This window comes from Gymnoscopelus braueri (assembly GCF_963280865.1).
Source record: "Gymnoscopelus braueri genome assembly, chromosome: 21".
In the NCBI taxonomy this organism is placed as follows: domain Eukaryota; kingdom Metazoa; phylum Chordata; class Actinopteri; order Myctophiformes; family Myctophidae; genus Gymnoscopelus; species Gymnoscopelus braueri.
Genome location: NC_137623.1, coordinates 6,619,419 through 6,640,839, shown reverse-complemented (window position 1 = coordinate 6,640,839; position 21,421 = coordinate 6,619,419). Strand labels below are relative to the sequence as shown.

General features: G+C 41.5%; 1 protein-coding gene across 1 annotated transcript in view; it reads left to right on the top strand.

The window, feature by feature from the left end:
- Window positions 1-21,421, top strand: part of abi1a (abl-interactor 1a) — a 109,993-nt gene that overhangs the window by 76,393 nt on the left and 12,179 nt on the right. Inside the window, 4 exon segments of the mRNA XM_080418099.1 lie at window positions 1,682-1,831; window positions 12,087-12,187; window positions 13,940-14,095; window positions 18,489-18,782. Coding sequence (XP_080274225.1) covers window positions 1,682-1,831; window positions 12,087-12,187; window positions 13,940-14,095; window positions 18,489-18,782 — 701 coding nt within the window.

Below are 21,421 nucleotides of genomic sequence, written 5' to 3'. Positions count from 1 at the left end.
ATGGATAGTAAGTCACTATGTGTGCAGTTTTGTGAACAAAGCCACACATATCATCATATCACAATGCAGTATTTATTCAGTGCAGGCTGTGGCCAAGTTTGTGTGAATGTCCTTGTGTGGTGACAGAGTGTCTGTACGCCTCATTTGGAAACAAAGTTTTCTTTAGATAGACAGAGCACAGATGTTCAGCTGTGCCCAACTTTCATACTTGAGTTTCACTTTCAATTCTGCTTTTCGTTTGGCCAAATGGAAGTAGTGATTCTGGATAAATACAGTACTTAACTAATATAGACCGGAATTCCCTCCCTGGCAGAATACAGGAAGTGTTTCACAAGAACAATATTGTTGTAACTACGATTTCTTTTTAATATATTGATTATCAACTGTCTACGCCCCAAACTTTCTGGCTCTTCTTAAAGGGATAGTTCACCCCCAAAATGACTTTTTTTTCCTATCGATTAGTCACCCCATGGAGACATTTTTTTGTATTTGTCTCATTCCTAAGCCAATAATTAGATGACCGGCAGCAGTTCCGGTAGGAGACACAAAGAGTCTCCTTTGCGTCTCCTACCGGAACCGCTGGTCATCAAATTATTGTCTTAGGAATGCAACAAAAACAAAAAAATATCCATGAATTCAAGTCTCCATGGGGTGACTAATCCATTCACCCAAAACCACATAAACCCTATATACATTGTTGTACGTTGAGGGAACAGATGCACAGGTGTTCTTAGCTTACTGTACATAATAAACTAGACACTGTGGCTGTGGGGTTTGTAAAAATAAACCCACCATGTCTACTTTTAGCAGTCTTCTTACATGAAGGTGTAACAACGTCCCTGTTAAATCAAAAGCAAAAACAACCAAACGATTTGAGAAGGTCTTTTGAAGCTGCAGACATGTGAACGACACCACGGCCCCTACGGTGTCTATCACAGCAGCAGTTTGTGACACTAATCAGACATTAATGCTGGGTGGGGTTTTAACACTACACAGCAGCTCAACATCCAGCTGGGTAGACTGGATAGGATTTGTGACACCCCAATGCACGCTTACAGTACAGTACATTAGAGGTGTGCGTTGGCACTATGCACTCACGATTCAATTCGATTACGATTCACCATGGTTTCGATTCGATTACGATTAACCTTGTAATAATTTGATTTGATTCGACATCACACTTTTCTATCTTACTGCACAACATGGCAACTTTTTCATCAGTCAATACAAGCAGTCATATATACTGAACAACATATACATCTGATTCTTCTGCTCTGTGCAATTAGCAATATGATAAAAAAAAAAAATCTAAATCTAAATAATAATTAATTCATAATCGTCCATGTCTGCATCGCGATTAATCTATGAATCGATTATTGTTGACACCAGTACAGTACATACACTTCCAATAGTTATAGTCCAATGGTTACATTTGTACCTACACGTAGACTACACGTTGGGAGCTTGTAGATCGGCTAAGTGTGTGTGTGTGTGTGGGTTTTATGAATATTGAACCAAGGAAAAGTTTTAACAAGAGCTTGAGACTGAATAATAATAATTATATTGGATCAATTAAAACACAGGTCATTTTTTTTCATTTCCTTTAAAAGTAACAGTTTTGGACATGTAGAATATTAATTAATTAATTTATTTCTTGTGATTTTTTTTTTGCCCTCATCAGGCGTAACACCTCCTATAAGACCCTGGAGCCGGTGAAGCCCCCCACGGTGCCCAACGACTACATGACCAGCCCCGCCCGCCTGGGGGGCAGCCAGCAGCAGAGCCCCGGGCGCACCGCCTCCCTCAACCACCAGAGGCAGCGCACACACAGGTAGGTGGAGAGACCACACTGACCCACAGGAAGCCTGTATCCACAGCTCGCATGCATAGGACTGCGCGTGCATACAGACATCTGTCAGGGAAGAAACACACACATTTGAAATATGTATTCATGTCCACTTAAACAGAAGTACAAGAATGCCTTGTACAAAGGACATAAACTCAAGCTCAAGACACATCACAATGCGTCACGTTGAGCTTGTAGATCGGCTGTTTTCAGTGAAGAGATTTGATGTAGAGGTAAGAAAGGAGGGGACCAAGTTCAGAGCCCTGGGGGACCGCGGTCAACGAAGTATAAAGGGTTTTAAGTGGCTGTTAAGAAAAGTGCATGTACTCTACTGTAACACACTGTTATGCACAAACTGTACAGATGTACTCCCAGGCCAGCGCACACAGACACAGGGCTGTTGAACAGCTGTGCACCCACCCCCTCCCCTAGTGTAGTCTAAAGAACTCTATTTATTGTGACGGAACACAGAACAAACTGTCTTTTCTTTGTTTAATTCATTTAGCAGAAGTAGCACTTTTCACACTTTCTCTTGTGGTATCGCCCTTCCCCTGGTTTACAGACAAACACAAGTGTCTCTTACACCTCATCTCAAGAAGAACAGCCTGTCTCTGACAAAACTATTTTCGTACCACTCCACTGTTCTGATGTTTCTAATCTCTTTTTAGTTGGAGCAGTTTTTAGGGTGTTTTCACACCTATTCCTCCCCCTGAAGCCTAACCTACTGTAACATCCAGTCGTGATTTGCCTGACAAGGCTTTGGTGTGGATTCAGAGATGCACGGATTAAAGATCTCAGTCGCCATCTGGGTTCCATAGATCAGTGGTTCTCAAACCCTTTCATGTCAAGGACCCCCAAAATTATATGCATTTGGCCGCGGACCCCCATCTCAAAATATTGTGTTCCAGGGACCCCCCAGAAGCAAAGATTTTAGTTTCAAATGTTGGCTTTAAAAATATATATTAAAATATTTCAGAAATAGCAGATCTACAAGATCTGCTATTTCTGTATGTGTAGATCTGCTATTTTTGAATGGCCAAAGTATACAATAATGGTTAAAATGATTATTAACTTATTTAAATGTGGACCCCCTGGTGCCCACGCCAAGGGCCCCTAGGGGTCCCCGGACCCCACTTTGAGAACCAATGCCATAGAAGCCGGCATGTCTTCTATGGAAGAATGTTGTGCAGATATCCCCAATCTACAAGCTCTCCAGCTTGTAGATTGTCTGTTTTCGGTGATTATTTTAAGATTATGAATAGGACATCTCCAGAAGCCGTTTCACATAACAAACAAAATCGCAGTTTTTAACTCTTTAACTGCCAAAAACGGGAATTCCCGTCCGATGGCTCTATGGCTCTCATGACCACGGACGGAAATGACGAAATACATTTCTTTTTTTTCCTTTTTTTTTTTTTTTTTTTTTGGTTTATCTCAAAGGAACTAGGAGATAACGCTATCCCAAAAATTGCTGCTCCATTCACTTCAATGTTAAGAAACAAACGGAGGAAAAATGCACCTTTTTCCTGGCACTGGGACGACACAAGTGCCAATAAGTCTGGCAATGAAAGAGTTGATGTCTGAGGTGACCTCGGTGCAGAAAACACCTGCAGGCTGTTGTTGTTGTTGTCGTTCCATCAGAAATCTTTAGCTGGAGGAAGTGGTGACAAAGTGCGACTCTTTTCAAATCAAATCTCATGAGTTATGAGTACGGCTGAAGTCAGGAGAAGGCGAAGGCTTTTCTTTCATGACTTTTACTGAGTTATGAGTGACCGCAGTTTGCTTCATTAGCTAAGAAGGCAGTAATGCTGACTGTGATTCCCATAAATATTACATCACTCTTCGTTTTCCCTCCATCGCCTCTCTCTCACATGCATGTCTCACACACACGCACACGCACACGCACACGCACTCACACACACACACACACACACGCACACATACACTTCACTCTCCTCACTTTCTCGTTTAGTCCATGAGCCAGAGCCTCAAAATTGAGCAATGATTATCGAAAGAGTGGGCAAAACCAAACCTATATTAAATTGTTCATAGGGTCAATACGAGTAAATACATATATGATAACCTCTCCACAGGAGCAGCTTTTTCATGGTTATCACACATTTTGTTATTTTCCCCATACGTACATGACAGGTGAAAAAATGACATTTAAAAAATAGTTATCATAATGAAACTTCCCCAGTTGATGAAGACAATGATTTATCGTATTACAAGTTTTCTGAAATTGTATATTTAAATATGAAAATTAGGCATTAGGAAAATATGCCTGAATTTGCATAACTTTCCAGAATCAACATTGGAACATTGGACAAAGCCAGAGTCAACATTCTTATTTCATTTTGTTAAGATGTTGGAGTCAAAGGTTTTTAACGAGGGAATATTCAATATCTGGCAACATTTTGGGGCTCTGGCTCATGGACTTAATGCCTAATTTGCATATTTAAATATACAATTTCAGAAAACTTGTAATACGAAAAATCGTTGTCTTCATGTAAGTAATCAACTGGGGAAGTTTCATTATGATAACTCTTTTTTACCTGTCATGTACGTATGGGGAAAATAACAAAATGTGTGATAACCATGAAAAAGCTGCTCCTGTGGAGAGGTTATCATATATTTATTTACTCGTATTGACCCTATGCACAATTTAATATAGGTATGGTTTTGCCCACTCTTTCGATAATGAAATCTTGTCTGGCTCATGGACTAATTAAATCACGTCGCTCCTGAGCTTTGCATTTCCATCAGTTTATAATTTTCCCACGCAATTAATGACTTAATTAAAAGTTATGGAGCAGAATAGTTCTAGCATAATAAATCGCATTTAATTGTTGATCACGATTTCCACCATTCATTAATAATCATATAATTTAGTAATAATTGCCAAACATTTAATTCCTTTTCCTTTTGCCACGGATCATGATTTCTAGCAAAGAGAATCAGTTCAGACTATAGTCATTCAGTCTTGTGCTCTATCTGCTGAGTCAACTATTCCTTTTTAACCAGTAGGGATGGGACGATATGAAAATGTTATGTCACGATCACGATCATTGTGGCAAAAATAATTTTATTATTACGATAATCAAAATATGCTTAAAACTTATGACAATTTTGTTAACCACTTGAATCTCTAGCATCCTAAAAATAGCCGATCTACAAGATCACAACGTGTTGCAATGCGAATTGTGTAAATTGAAATAAGAGCGTACCAAATGCGATCCTTAAAAGTGGAGAGGCTTTAAGTGGTTCTGAATTTGCAGCTCAACAAAAGCTAATTCATCCTAATGTATGACAGAGGACAATTTCGACTGCCATTGACGAGATTTCTCGTCATATTTTGCTACGGTGTAGTTTGCCAATGACGAGATTTTGTGTTTTCAGCGGTTTTCCACTAGATGGCGCTGTTCGCTCGCCTTATGGGTCACCGTTTGGCTCCCAGTAAAGAAGAGGAGCAGCAGGTCACGTGATCGACAAAAAAACTGCACGTTTTCCCTTGTTATTCGATTTGGGAGAATGGCTTTTCCTCTGTTTCTGTTGCTTTTTGGCAGCCACAACTGCCCACAACTACAGAACGGATGATCGTGGCGTCTCGCTCCCCCCCGCCCCCCATTCTACGAGACTTGCATACTGCATAATAATATTCTATGATTTTTCAAAGATTAGTGAAAACACTCGAAAATTGCTAGCAGTGGCGTGGCAAATTATGTTTTATTTCTGGCAGTCAAAATAGTTAAAATCTCTGCGATAATATTTTTGTGAGCGTTTTTTCATCAGGATAAACGATAACGATTGTCGTCCCATCCCTGCTTACAGTACCAGTGTGATGGCGTGGTGGGGGGGTAGGGTGTAGAGGCCTGTGCTCACCTTGCATGCTCTGTTATTGCGCTGCACATCGCTATTTGATTACACAGCCTCTCTGAGCCCGCCCGGCTTATTCAGCTCATCTCTCTTCTTCTTCATCCTCAGCTGAGTCCTGGAATCAATATCAGTGTTCGTGTGTGTGCATGTGCACATGCATTATGTGTGTGTGTGCATGTGCACAAACACATTATGTTTGTGTGCACATGCACATACAAACATAATGTGTGTGTGCACATACACACACACACACATAATGTGTGTGTGCACATACACACACACACATAATGTGTGTGCACACGCACGCATTGTGTGTGTGTGTGTGTGTGTGTGTGTGCGTCATGTTCTAGAGCAAGATCAGTGATCCCCAAAATGCTGTATCACATTGGACACGGAGAAGAGAGTGTAAAGGCAGATATAATCAATACTGTGTGTGTGTGTGTGTGTGTGCGCGTGTGCATTCGCGTACTTGCGAGTGCGTGTGTGTAAAGGCAACTCCGCACCAAACAGACTCGTCCAGACTATTGCAGACTACTCCAGACTGCAACAGACTGGTATTCGGTTGGCAAAAGTTACCATTTAAGTCTGTCAGCCGACTGGCCATTCATGTGCTAATTTGACTTTTAGCGTGCCAGCGTTGCCAGGTCTGCTTATTATAAGCGACTTTGGGCTTGTTTCCCTGCAAAGCCACTTAGGGATGTTCCCAGCGTTTTTTCTTCACTGACGTGCAGTGGTGTAAGTAACTAGTACATTTACTCAAGTACTGTACTTAAGTACAATTTTGAGGTACTTTTACTTTACTGGAGTATTTCCAATTGTCTATACTTGTACTCCACAACAATTATTTGAAATGTTTAGTTACTAGTTACTTTGCAGATATAAATCATTATGAAACATACATTAACCACTTTAGCCCTATTTTATACCTATAAGCTATTTGAAAATAGCAGATCTACAAGCTCACAACGTGTTGCGATGCACGCGTTCTGAGCTTGTAGATCTGCTATTTTCAAACATTTTTGTACTTTTACTTTTGGTACTTTAAGTACATTTTTATACCAATACTTTAGTACTTTTACTCAAGTAAATGTTGAATTCTGGACTTTTACTTGTAACAGACTCAGAGTACATCTATTGCATTCAAGCCTGGAATTTCGTCATTTTAGGGGCAAGGCCACTTGGCCTTTGGTGTTGTAATTTTTTGGAGGGCACAAAGGCCCTGCCCGGTCTTCCTGCCAGGGCAGGAAGGCCATCCAAAAAAATAATAATGATTTTTAAGTCCAAAAATGATTTTTAAGTCCACGGAAATAATGCATTTAACTTGAAGGTTAAGGATCATTGTATTTTAATATATTATAAGAATAGTATAACTATCTGTGAAATATAACCCATTTATTTCACAAAATAATGTGTTGGCAAATGACCAATATTTAGTTATATAGGTCTCAATATGTCACATTCAGCCCTGGACTTCACTGACTGAAGTAGGGGTCACATTAATCACATTAGATTCACAGAATGTATTTTACCCACAAGTTATTTTCATTCAAATGAAATGTGAATGAACTTGCACTAATAATGACTTTAGTTGATTTTTCACTCTTTAAAATATAGTATTTCTTAATTATTAATAATTACAGCTTGTAGATTGGCTATTTTCACGATTTTAAATTGTTTTTAAATAATAATAAAAAAGGAACATACAAGATTTCCACCCGACAGCCATAATATAATAGCCAATATATGGTTCTGTATCAGTATATGAGTCCGTTTTTGCGGATTTCATTCTAATTGGCTACTATGCCTGCATATGAATTTCATGAGCCTGGGTAGGTCACCCTGGCTTGGAGATATGCCCTGTAGCGCACACTCCGCCAGTGGTGTAAAGTAACTAAGTACATTTACTCAAGTACTGTACTTAAGTACACTTTTGAGGATTTTTTACTTTACTGGAGTATTTCTAATTTTCAGTACTTTTACTTCTACTCCATACATCTCTGAGGAAAATATTCTACTTTTACTCCACTACAATTATTTGAAAACTTTAGTTATTAGTTACTTTGCAGATATAAATTATTACATTATAAAACATACAGTAACCACTTTAGCTCTATTTTATACCTAGGCTATTTGAAAATAGCCGATCTACAAGCTCACAACGCGTCGCGAAGCGACGCGTTGTGAGCTTGTAGATCTGCTATTTTCAAACATTTGAGTACTTTTACTTTTGGTACTTTAAGTACATTTTGATACCAATACTTTTGTACTTTCACTCAAGTACATTTTTAATTCGGGACTTTTACTTGTAACGGAGTACTTCTACATTGCAGTATTGATACTTTTACTTAAGTAAAACATTTGAGTACTTTTTCCACCACTGCGCTCCACACAGCAGCAGCAGGTGAAAGCAATTCACTTAAACGAGGGTTGTGTTGCGCACCAAAACTGCGCAAAACTAGGTCAAATCAATCAATCTCTCTCTCTCTCTCTGGGAGCAACAACGAGAAACAGTGAATGTAGGTTTTCATAGACATGGTCGCTTGTTTCTCTCACATAATCTGGCAACACCGACAGCGCTTTGTTGTCACTGCCACTGCTCTGCCAGTCGGCTAAAAAGCTGAACATGTTCGGTCGGCTCTGGGTCGGCCGAAAAGGTCCCGACGGACCCCTAACCGACTGGCCGACGGACCCCTAACCGACTGGCCGACGCTTCCCGAAGCCAAATCGGCCCAAAGTCGGGCCGATTTGGATTGGTCTGGAGCCAGCTTAAGTGAGTGCCAAGTTTTGCTACTTTCTCGCAGTTTTTTTTATAGAAGGCTTTGGACAGCAGTGTGCGAATATGTGTTCTTATGTGTGTGTGTGAGTGGGTGGGGGTGTGTGTGTGTGTGTGTGTGTGTGTGTGTGTGAGTGAGTGAGTGAGTGGGTGTGCATTACAGAGGTTGAGATTGATATGAAACTCTACCTCTGGAGTGTGAAACAGGACCGAGGTAGAGGGAGTGGAGTGTAGGTGGAACGGTGCTCTTTATTTCATAGACAACCATTTGAAAGGAAAGACAGACGTGAGATGGAGTGGGGGGGTGGGCGTTTAGGGTGAAAAAAGCCTGCCAGGAAAATAGAGGAGTCCGGAGGGGACGGTTAAGGGATCAGAATGGATAAATCCAACATGTGTTGATGGTAGATGTGATATCTCTCATGTGTTGATGGTAGATGTGATATCTCTCAGCCCCTTTATTCCCCCTTTAAGGGTGATTTATGTGTAGTTGCACACCGAAAATGGCCAATCTACAAGCTCACAACACTTCTGCTTCCATCACTGCAAACACATGAGACATACACACACACACACACACACACACACACGCGCACACGCACACGCACACGCACACGCACACGCACACACACACACACACATACTGCTACCTACAGTATGCCTGCTAAAGAGCCTCTGTGGTAGATAGGCCTGTCCCCGACTAATGATTTAAATAGTCAAATCTGATTGGGCAAATGTTGCCTATAGTCGACTGGTAGTCAAATCATGCAAAGAAATAATAATTAAGCAATAGAGGATCATTCCATTTGGGCTGTGGGGGGGGGGGGTGCTTAATGTCTGATTTAACATACACTTGCTTGGTTTCTCCCAATAAATCATGATATATATATCCTATTCTTGGCAAACTATTAATATAACATAACAAATTAGGCCAATCCCTCAGTCGAATCATGCAACAACAAAAATAAAGGGACTGAGGGATTGGCAGTTATATCAATATACATTTGGTCGCGGACCCCCATCTGAATTTTCTTTTGTGCCAGGGACCCCCAGAAGCAAAGATTTGAGTAAACATTTTTTCGCTTTAACAAATATATATATTCAAAGATATGCACACATTTTCAAGATTTTTCAAAAATAGCTGCTAGTTTTGAATAGCCAAAGCTAAGGGGTTAAAATGATTGTGACCCTGCTAACTAATTTAGCTGGGGACCCCCTGGTACCCCCCCACCACCCCCCCAAGGACCACTGGTGGTCCCCGGACCACTGGTTTAGAACCCCTGGATTAGTTGACTATTCGACTAATGGAGGTCAGGCCTGGTGAGAGAACAAACGATTCTGGGATAGATGGATGGATAGACGGGGAGATAGATAGATAGATAGATGTGGAGGAGGGGGGGGGTGGGGGGGGGTTGATTTGAACGGAAGGAATTAGGAGGAGGGGGTTCTTGGGATGGAAGAAGATCACTTTACACTAGAGCAGGGATGAGGGGAGTCAGAGGAAGAGATAGGGATGAGAGATAAACAGTGAGAGGGAGCGAGGGATCAATTGAATAGCAGGGATAAGAGAGACAGAGAGAGAGACAGAAGAGGGAGGAGGGGTGATGGCGGATTTAGCCGGCCTCGACCATTGATCTCAGAGAGACCCCCTGGCAGTGTTGCCAGATTTTGCGAGAGAAATAAGCAACCAGGTCTATGAAAACAAGCCCCAAAAGAAGCGACATGAGCACTTTAAATCTACATACGTCGACTATTTGAAAATAGCAGATCTACAAGCTCACAACGTGTCGCGATGCGACACGTTGTGAGCTTGTAGATCTGCTATTTAAAACAATAATCTCTGGATAAATGTGAAATATCTTTGAAACATTTTAACAACACAAATCTGGTACTGGGGGTCCCTGGCACAACATGTTTTCGATGGGGATACACAGACAATTACATAAACATTTGGGGGTCCTTGACATGAAAGTGTTTGAGAACCACTGGTTTAAACAGCTTTAGGAAGCAAAGTCCAAAATAAGCAACAAGCCCAAAAAAAAAAACATAACCCGCAACTAACCTACATTTTCCACGTTACTAAAAAAACAAGCCCAAAGTCGCTTATAACCAGTGGTGGAAAAAGTACTCAGATATTTTACTTAAGTAAAAGTATCAATACATACTGCAATATCGAAATACTCTGTTACAAGTAATAGTTCGGAATTCAAAATTGACTTAAAGTACAAAAGTATTGGTATCAGAATGTACTTAAAGTACCAAAAGTAAAAGTACTAAAATGTTTGAAAATAGCAGATCTACAAGCTCACAACGCGTCGCATAGATCTGCTATTTTCAAATACCCGAGGTATAAAATAGAGATAAAGTGGTTAATGCATGTTTTATAATGTAATAATTTATATCTGTACAGTAACTAGTAACTAAAGTGTTCAAATAATAGTAGTGGAGTAAAAGTAAAAGTAAAATATTTGCCTCTGAGAAGTAGTGGAGTAGAAGTAAAAGTACTGATTTTTTTTTTGAAATACTCCTGTAAAGTAAAAAAATAAATAAAAATACTTAAGTACAATACTTGAGTACATGTACTTAGTTACTTTACACCACTGCTTATAACAAGCGGACATGGCAACACTACGCCTGGGGGCCACACAGAGACCCCTGGGGGTCACGCTGGAGGTCACACAGAGCCTGACATAGTGTACATGCTGACATTCCTGAGTCTATTCCTGGCAAAACGTCTCGCTTATTGACTTCCTATACGTCAATGTGAGAATCCATGAGTTCTATAGGAAGAGGTGTGTGTGTGTGTGTGTGTGTGTGTGTGTGTGTGTGTGTGTGTGTGTGTGTGAGAGAGAGTGTTTGTGTATGCGCACACACACACACACACACACACACACACCCAGGAATAAGTGTGCCTAACTGCTGTGATACCTTCTGTGTAGTTATGGCAGGTTGCCCTAAATAAAAATGTTGTTCTCTCTCTCTCTCTCTCTCTCTCTCTCTCTCTCTCTCTCTCTCTCTCTGTCTCTCTGTCTCTCTCTCTCTCTTTTTCTCTCTCTCTTTCTGTCTCTGTCTGTCTTTCTCTCTGTCTCTGTCTTTCTCTCTGTCTCTGTCTTTCTCTCTGTCTCTGTCTCTCTCTCTGTCTGTCTCTCTCTCTGTCTCTCTGTCTCTCTCTCTGTCTCTGTCTTTCTCTCTGTCTCTGTCTCTGTCTCTGTCTCTCTCTCTGTCTCTGTCTTTCTCTCTGTCTCTGTCTCTGTCTCTGTCTCTGTCTCTCTCTCTGTCTCTGTCTCTGTCTCTGTCTCTGTCTCTCTCTCTCTCTCTCTCTCTCTCTGTCTCTGTCTTTCTCTCTGTCTCTGTCTCTGTCTCTGTCTCTGTCTCTCTCTCTGTCTCTGTCTCTGTCTCTGTCTCTGTCTCTCTCTCTCTCTCTCTCTCTCTCTGTCTCTGTCTCTGTCTCTGTCTCTGTCTCTGTCTCTCTCTCTGTCTCTGTCTCTGTCTCTCTCTCTGTCTCTGTCTTTCTCTCTGTCTCTGTCTCTCTCTCTGTCTCTCTCTCTTTCTGTCTCTCTGTCTCTGTCTCTCTCTCTCTCTCTCCCCCCACAGTGGTAGTAGTGGAGGCAGCAGCAGCAGGGAGAACAGTGGTAGCAGTGGTATTGGCATCCCCATCGCCGTGCCGACCCCCTCCCTCCCCAACTCTGGACCAGGTGAGACACACAGAACCATAGTGTCCTCTATGATAACATTGAGTTCTGTGACCGTGTCAAACCAGGATGTCTTATTTCATTCTGGTGTATTGTACGTGTGAGTCAACCTATTGAAGTGTTTCACAAAGATCCCAAGTGTCTAACAGCACAATATCCTGGAGGCCTACATCAAAGGTGTATCAAGATATGTTCCGTTGTTGTCGGGCAGAAACCTCTAAATGAATGCCTTACTTGATCAAGCTCGACACACGGTGCGAAGCGAAGCATTTTGGACATAATGAGGTTTTCACCCGATGGAGACGATATATTCATTGTGTGCTTTCTCTTTATTATTGTGTGTTTAAGACACCTTGGTTAATACTCAATAGACCCAAACTAAAAGACTGCAATATCGTCCATTTAGGATTACAAGTTTAGGCATGAAAGTAACGCCCCATGGATTGTTATTATGAAATATAAACCTTTTTTGAAATATTACACAACCAACATAGAGACACCTATAAAATGTACAAAAGGCTCTCAAAGGCGATATGAAATTAAACTTCTCATTTTATAATACTAGTATTTCTAACCTGAGCTGACACTTAACCCATTAAAACTGGGAAAGCATCTGTTATTTTAGATTTTCGCATTGACAAAAAAAAAGCTAATTTTTGAGCATTTTTGGACAAATCTTGAAAGTTTGAGAACTACAGGATTTAGAAGGCCTCGGTTCTTAATATTAAAGAATGAATGTACTTTGCAGCCTGGGGGGGGGGGGGTATCTTTGAGCGTACACACACGACACAAAGCCTATGTTTACCAGACGGGGGGATTATGCGGTGCCATTGTGTTCTAAAGCACAACTGATGTGTTACCTCACTCTGTAAATAGGCCAAGCGTGTGTCAGGGCCTTAGCTTAGCCTGAGCTAACGCCTTTTCCTAGAGGCCAGAGGCTTTAAGGCGTAGCATTAAGCATTCATGAGCTTTTACATGCTTATACTACTACTGCTGCCTCTAACTTTTCCCCCAGGAAGCCAGTCTAATTGAACGTGAAATTATTTAGATTGCTGTTTTTTTTTAACGAACAAGTTGAAGTCAGGAGTGTGTGTGTGCGTGTGCGCGTGTGTGTGTATATTTCAGTCTTGTGTACAACGGGACTTATCCAGCGCTCTGCCAGTAAACTAATCACCATGGCAACACTCGTTTCATGCCGCATACCGCAAAAGTATCCCCCCCCCCCCCAAAAAGAGCTAAAACTGAAGGCTATACGGGATGACATTAATTGTTTGTTATTCTAATAGCAGCATCAGCACCAATATGTCCTGTACCTACTAGGGATGTTAACAATTAATCTGCAATCAATTAATTGCTGTTAAGAATTTAGTCGATTAAATGTATTTTTTATTAATTGATTAATCGATTTTGTGGGGGGGGGGGGTGCGGGGGCTAGTGAGAGTTACAGGTATGGTGTGTGTGATATCAAATGTGAGCTTACCATAATCACAGTAATCATATTCCATCATATTCAAGGGCTTTTGGAGAGAAATGAGACAGACTCCACAGAGCACTGCAGAGTGGAGGTGTCTGTGTCCAGCTGATGCTCATTGAATGTTATATACACATCAAGGCAATGATGTTTCTGCGCTCATTTTCGGTTTCGAACAAGAATTTTCCTTTCGGTCCTAAAAAAACAGCACTTATCAATTAGTCGATCGATCGATAAGGTTATCAACTCAATTAATGAATTAATGGATAATCGACTCGTTTCAGTCCCCTCCTCCACATGGGCGGCGGCTCCTCCGGGCGCTCCGCCTCCTCCGGGCGCTCCTCCGCCCGCTCCGCCCCCTCCCCCTCCTCCTCCACCTCCACCAGCTCCTCCTCCTCTGCCAGGGCTCAGTAGCCCCCCAGTGGCAGCACCATCTGGAGGTGAGACCCCTCTGAGGCGGACCACCGCCAGCCTCTCTCTCCTCTCTCTGGGTGGTGGATGACCGGCCCACCGTCGGTCCACTGGGTGTCTGTCTGTCTGTCTGTCTGCTCCATGGCAGCCATGCATGAAGGAGAGTCTGTGACCGCGGGGCGGTCAGTGTGTGTGTGTGTGTGTGTGTGTGAGAGAGTGTATAGAGAGAGAGAGAGAGAAAGAGAGAGAGAGATAGTGTATGCCTGCTTTGTGTCATTGTGTGTGTGAGTGCGTGCAGAAATGTATGTACAGTATCAAGTGTGTGTTTGTTTTTGTATTACTCTACTTGTGAGAACCAAATGTCCCCACACAGGGCTCGACATTAACCCATTAAGGTCTGAGTCCGATTCTTAAAATGTTTTCTAAATCCTAACAGTTTTTTGAAAAAAGAACAATCACGATTTTTCTAAAATAGCAGATCTATCTGCTATTTTTGAATAGCCAAAGAAATCTAAAGTGACACAGATGCGTTCCAGGTCTTAGTGGGTTAAGGCTTGTCCGCTTGTCCTGGACGTGTAATTAACAATTAAGGACGAGCAGATTAAAATCTTAGTAGTTCGTCGGACAAATTGAAGGAGAAAAAAAAAAAGAGTGCCTCAAAAAAGTTAATGCCAAGCCCTGCCCACAAGTTGTAGAATTTCTGAAATAGACGTTGTGAGGACCATTTAGCTGGTCCTAAGAAGAAAACAAAGGTTGTTTTATGGTTCAAAAAGATAGATGGGTTTAGAATTAGAAAAATATTCGGGTTAGGATTATATTATATATACTTAAGTTGTGCAGCGATGTCACAAAACCGGAAATTAGCCGATGCGACACGTTGTGAGCTTGTAGATCTGCTATTTTTCGGCTTTAGGCTTACAGTTAAAAATGCCCAAAGTTTTGTCAAAATGGTAATTATAAAATTGCCGTCCAAAAAATTTCGATGTCCTCACAAGTATAGTAATATAACTGTCTGTCTGTCTGTCTGTCTGTCTGTCTGTCTGTCTGTCTGTCTCTGTGTGTGTGTGTGTGTGTGTGTGAGAGGAAGTGAAGTGAAAGGGTCTGGGTGAAGTGAAAGGGTCTGGCTTTCTATCCAAAATCACAGTCCGGTGTCTGGCTGATTACGGTGCTGGTGGTGGTACTTCCTCATTCTCTTCCAATCATATTTAAGCTTCACAAAGGCCAGCCGGGCAAGTATGAAGTCTTAAACTGCATAAAGTGTTCAACTTGGGACAATTTACATAGGACCGTGAGACGAATGTTAATTAAATAGATTAGAATAAATCCATTTTTTTTGTGGGCCTAAAATCCAGACAGAATGAAAGAATGTTTATTCAGTTTTTATAACACATTCATACAGCCTAAGGAGCTTTAGAGACTTCTTTCCTGCAGGTACAGTATGTGTCTGAAATGCTTCTTCCTTTAAAAAAAAATAAAAAATCAGATAATTCAGTGGTTTTCAACTTTTTTCGTGTCAAGGACCCCCCACATTGACACATATTAGCCCACGGACCCCCGTTTGAAAAGATATGCCAGAGACTCAACCATTTTTTATTTCTTGGGGGTCTCAATCTACACTGTATCATCATCATTAGTGTTCATGTAACTCTCAGAGTTACAGACCCATAAGGGTCAATTTGGTTCCTAACTATTAATTTGGCTGGGGGACCCTCTGGAACCCCCCCCCCAAGGACCACTAGTGGTCCCCGGACCACTGGTTGAGAACCACTGATATAATTGATGAGATTCATTCACTCCAAATAATTGAGTGGCACAAGATTTTATTGACTGGTCATTACTTTACACGCCTGTTTTTCCCACAATGCTTGTAATTAATGGTTGTAACAACTTGTTACAACAGCCTTTGGTGTCTAGTACACTAAATCCTTTTAAGACGCTCCTGTGTTATTATGAAACACCGGGTTCACCAGCAGGTCGATCGATGAGAGGTGGCTGTTGTTTTTTCCTCTTTTTCCTCTTAGAGATAAGATCAGTGGTGGAAAAAGTACTCAAATTCTCTACTTAAGTAAAAGTACCAATACTGCAATATAGAAATACTTTGTTTCAAGTAAGAGTCCAGTATTCAAATTTGACTTGAGTAAAAGTACAAAAGTATTGGTATCAAAATGTACTTAAAGTACCAAAAGTAAAAGTGCTAGAATGTTTGAAAATAGCTGATCTACAAGCTCACAACGCGTCGCATTGCGACGCGTTGTGAGCTTGTAGATCAGCTATTTTCAAATAGCCGAGGTATAAAATAGGACTAAAGTGGTTAATGTATGTTTTATAATATAATGATTTATATCTGTAAAGTAACTAGTAACTAAAGTTTTCAAATAATTGTAGTGGAGTAAAAGTACAATATTTGCCTCTGAGATGTAGTGGAGTAGAAGTAAAAGTATTGGAAATAGGAAATAGTCAAGTAAAGTACAAATACCTCAAAATTGTACTTAAGTAGAGTACTTAAGTACATTTACTTAATTACTTTACACCATTGGATAAGATATAGATAACAAATCTACAAGCTGACACGTTTGTCTATTAGCCTGCTGTGTGCGACATGAAGCACAACCAAGGGTAAATGAGGCATAAGAGGAACAGGAGGACGTTCATGAAGTGTTGTTTGTAGGTTTGTCTGCTGCTGTTTCCTGTGGTCCCACCCATCTCGGTCTAAGGAACGGTGTCCACCAAGACCGTTATTTTCCTGTGCGCAGCTTATGCTTTTAATTGTTTTCAATGTTGAACGCCACGTGGAAACCCAGCAGCGCGACGAGGTGCATGTTGTGGCATTTTTTATTTGCTTGCCGAGAGTTCAAATATTTGGAAGCGTTATCTTTTTTTTTGGGAGCCGAGCGACTTGTGTTTTCAGCTGGAGAAGAAGAAACGCTTTGGTGGGACACACACACAGCCTAAGAACACATAGCCTCTCCTGAGAGATTATGTTATCTGGCGCTGTCAACAGGAAATGCCCAAGTAATACAAAAATGAATCGCTTAGCCCTCTTCTCCTCTAGCCCTCTTCTCCTCCCTTCTTCTCGCTCTTATTCTCTCACTCTCTGTCTCACACACACACATGCACACGCGCGCACACGCACACGCACGCACATACAGCTTTGTCAGTAGTTGTAGATGCAGTCTTTATTTCGGTATAGCACATGTCAGCGGTCCAAGATTTAACGTTTGGCATGTTGCCCAGGTGTGAAATACGTCGTCAGCGGAAAGTCTCAACACTTTGTCTCAAACTCCGTTGCAACAGGAAATTAATAGCACTTCTGAAGGGCTGAAGAAGGTCATTTTAATACGACATCCACAAGAAGCTCAAAAAAGAAATTCAACTCCCCAAAGTGAACTTTACTCAGGTATCTACCGTAGTTTGTCACCGTCCGACCTTCCTAGCCTGTGTTATTAAAGAAAAAGGGGCGACAAAACTCTATCGAAAATCTGCGATAAAAAATACGTGAAAGTGGCCGTTTTCAAGATGTTTTGGCCATTATCTCTGGAACGGAAGGTCCAATCTGCTCAGTTCAAAGCTTGTTGGATGTGTGACTTTTTGGGGGTTCCGGGCCTAAAAGTATGGTAAGTAAAGTATGAGCCTCTTGCCGGCCCAGTAGGAATTCAGAGGAAAGACTAAGAGCATGGTGCTAAAAAAACGGAGCTTGTTAGTAGCCTGCAAGATCAGGCCGAGGGGTAGTCTGTGTTTTCTGCCTCCATTAGTTTTCCTCTGCTGCTTCTCTCTCTGGGTTATCTGAGCCTCTTCTGTTCCATTCTGTCTGGTTAAAAGTCTTAAGTGCATCTGAAGTGCAGGTCCATTCAAGGCTCCCTCGGGGGGAGTTGTGTTGTTTCAGTCGTGCTCTCTGAAATATGCCCTTTTTTAACACTATTACCAAAATGCAATCATTATTATGTTGGCTTTTCCCCTTTGCTCTCTCTCTCTCTCTCTCTCTGTGATCTCATTGGTGGATGATGTTGATGGAATCTTCTTCTCCGCAGGTTTGGGAACCCGATCAATGTTTTTAACCACTTAAACCCTAAATACTTGGCGCCCTCCCCTTTTCCCCCTCTACACAAAACATAACAGATCTACAAGCTCACAATGCGTCACAACACGATGCATTGTGAGCTTGTAGATCTGCTACTTTGGCTAAAGGTTCACCAAATGTTGGCCTACCCCGAATAAAGACGCTAGGGTTCATGTGGTTAAATAGTCAAACAAAATCTGTTCTTTTGCAATCTTACTAATCATTATTCCGGGTACTCTCTGTTTCTCCTCTCTTTCCTTATCCACTCATCCTCCCTTCCTATCTCATCTGCCTAATCCCCCTCCCCCCTCTAACCCCCTCCCCTCCCCCCATCCTTTGCCCATCCCTTGGGTGTTTTTTCTTAGTGGTTGCCCCCGGGCCGGGTCTGGGCCCCGTCCCCATGTCCCAGTTTGGGACCATCTCGCGGCAGATCTCGCGGCACAACTCCTCGAACTCCTCCGTCTCTATGGTTTCGGCCACGGGCACCTACCGGCGGGCGCCCTCGGTCACCTCCCAGTACTCCTTGCAGCAGCAGCAGCTTCAGCTTCAGCAGCAACAACAACTACAGCTTCAGCAGCAACAGCAGCTTCAGCAGCAGCAGCAACAACAGCAACAGCCTCACATTAACGGAGGCACTCCGGGATATGGTCTGAACTCAAGTAAGACATTCCCCCCAAACCCCCCTTTCCAAGCCCTTGTTAAGGTAGCTCTCCACCGCACCGACGTCGGCAGCGGTAAGTGTTGGGAGCGTATGTCATAATTTTTTTGCCCCGATCCAACCTTTTTTTGGCTAACGAGTTCTGCACATAGGATCCCTACAGCGTCAATGTACCAGTGTTAATTTAACTCAGAGAGGGTACAAAAAAGACCCTTGCCCGTCCATTCCAGCGGCAATTTACCGGTGTTAATTTCACTTTGAGAGGGTACAAATAAGACCCTTTCGGGTCCATTTGGTTCCATGCATTTTTTACGAGTAGCAATTCAAACGCACCCAAAACAGCCCAAACTCAGCTGGAATTGATAGTTAAGTTGCGACAACTTGCGAGCTGTCACCAGGTCAGGCAGGCGTGTCTGGTAGGGTCATGATGCCATAGCATGGGAGGACGTCCGCCGTTCAGACTATGGGACGTCTCCCCATTGGCTTAAAGGACAGCCAACGATGGAAAAAGTCGAAACGGTCTCACGTAGGTGTCGCATAGGTGTTGACTAGTTGCTCTGTCTGTTCCTAGACCAGCCCGCTCTTCGAGCAAGCTGGTAAAAAAAATCACTTAATGTCCAACAGTAGGCAAACGCAGACGAAGCTCACGGCTTCAGGGAAACGTAGCCGGCAGAACAGAACAGTTTGTATTCAATAAATACTGAATACAGCACTGCTGGTGCTCCTGAAGGTCAAGCTTGAATTTCGTGACTGAATTATTGACTTTCTGCTTTCTGTGGAAGTCTGAAAGTGCAGCCTAAGGCTTTTTGCTTGGTCTGGCAAACGGGGACGTCTTTAGTATTGATGTGTAACGCCTTGTCCTTGGATTCACCACCAGATACACACACAGACAGACAGTCGATATCTGATTATGATAGACGTGGACTTGGCAGCTTTTTTGCCTCACCTAAAAGCAGTGGTGGAAAGTAACTAAGTACATTTACTCAAGTACTGTACTTAAGTACAATTTTGAGGTATTTGTACTTTACTTGAGTATTTCCGATTTCCAATACTTTTACTTCTACTCCACTACATCTCAGAGACAAATATTGTACTTTTACTCCACTACAATTATTTGATAACTTTAGTTACTAGTTACTTTTCAGATATAAACTATGATATAATGAAACATACATTAACCACTTTAGCCCTATTTTATACCTAGGCTATTTGAAAATAGCAGATCTACAAGCTCACAACTCGTCGCATCGCGACGCGTTGTGAGCTTGTAGATCGGCTATTTTCAAATATTTAGTACTTTTACTTTTGATACTTTAAGTACATTTTGATGCCAATACTTTTGTACTTTTACTCAAGTACATTTTTAATTCTGGACTTTTACTTGTAACAGAGTATTTTTATATTGCAGTATTGGTACTTTTACTTAAGTAAAGAATTTGAGTACTTTTTCCACCACTGCCTAAAAGCATACTTTGAAGTATCCCATGTAATAATAATAATGTACTTTGCTGTACATCACAGCCTAATCTCATTAGTCATTAGACTACCAGCGGTTCCCACACATTTCCCCCCGCCCCTTCTTACATCTGACAATAGCTGAGGCCCCCCCCCCACACACACACACACACACTCACTCATGCACACAGGTTTTTGTGTGCGTGTGTGTACAAGATTTTGACCATTTTTGACAATGACATAACCGATAAGGGATGCCAGGTTGAAAGTTAAAACGTTTTGTGCTTCACATTGTTACATGTGGGAGTTGGCTATGTTAAGGTTAGCTCTCCATCGCACCGACGTCGTCGGCGCCAAGTGTCGGAAAGCGTCGACCGTTGCCGAAAAACCTGCTGTTGAATGGGCGGTGGGTACGCTGACGCGTCGGGTCTCACGTTGTATGGAAGCGTCCTCGGTCGGCTTTCGACTTTAACCCTTGCATTGTGTTAGAAAACTGCATCCACTTGTGGTGTTAGCTGGTCAAATTTGACCCGTGATTTAAATCAGCCCAAAATACTAAAAAAAATAAGTATTTTCATAATTTTTTTTCTCCCACCTCATAGCTGACTTGTAATGCATTCATATCCATGTAAACACTTTTTAAAATATTATGCTGGGTTAGGGCTAGGGTTTCATCTTTCAATATATCTCGTTTTCTATTATAAAAATGTAAAAATTCACTCATTAAATTTCCTATAATGAAGGCAATGGATAATGATGTTATCTAGCTACAATAGAATAATTAAGAATAATAATTAGAACACACTTCCAAAAAAAATAAATTAAAAAAATACTTGTTTTCGTTTTTTAACATTCAAAAATGTTAAAATTATTAAAAATAGTGACACTAGTGGTGTTAGGGTCCGAAATGACCCGTATACCATAGAAGGTAAAAAGTCATTTATTTTTCATAAACTCAAACTTTAGTCCCTCTCACTCTCAAACATGTAAACATTGAATATTGACAATTTGGGGGGGAATTGAGCCACACTTCTTTGCCGGGTCATTTCGGACCCTAACACCACAAGTGTCACTTTTTTTTTTGATACCACCAGAATTAATTAAAATGATGATAAATAATTTAGTTGCGTTAAAATGGCTATTTCTGAGGATATCATGAAGCCTCGTTCCAATAAAGAAATGTAA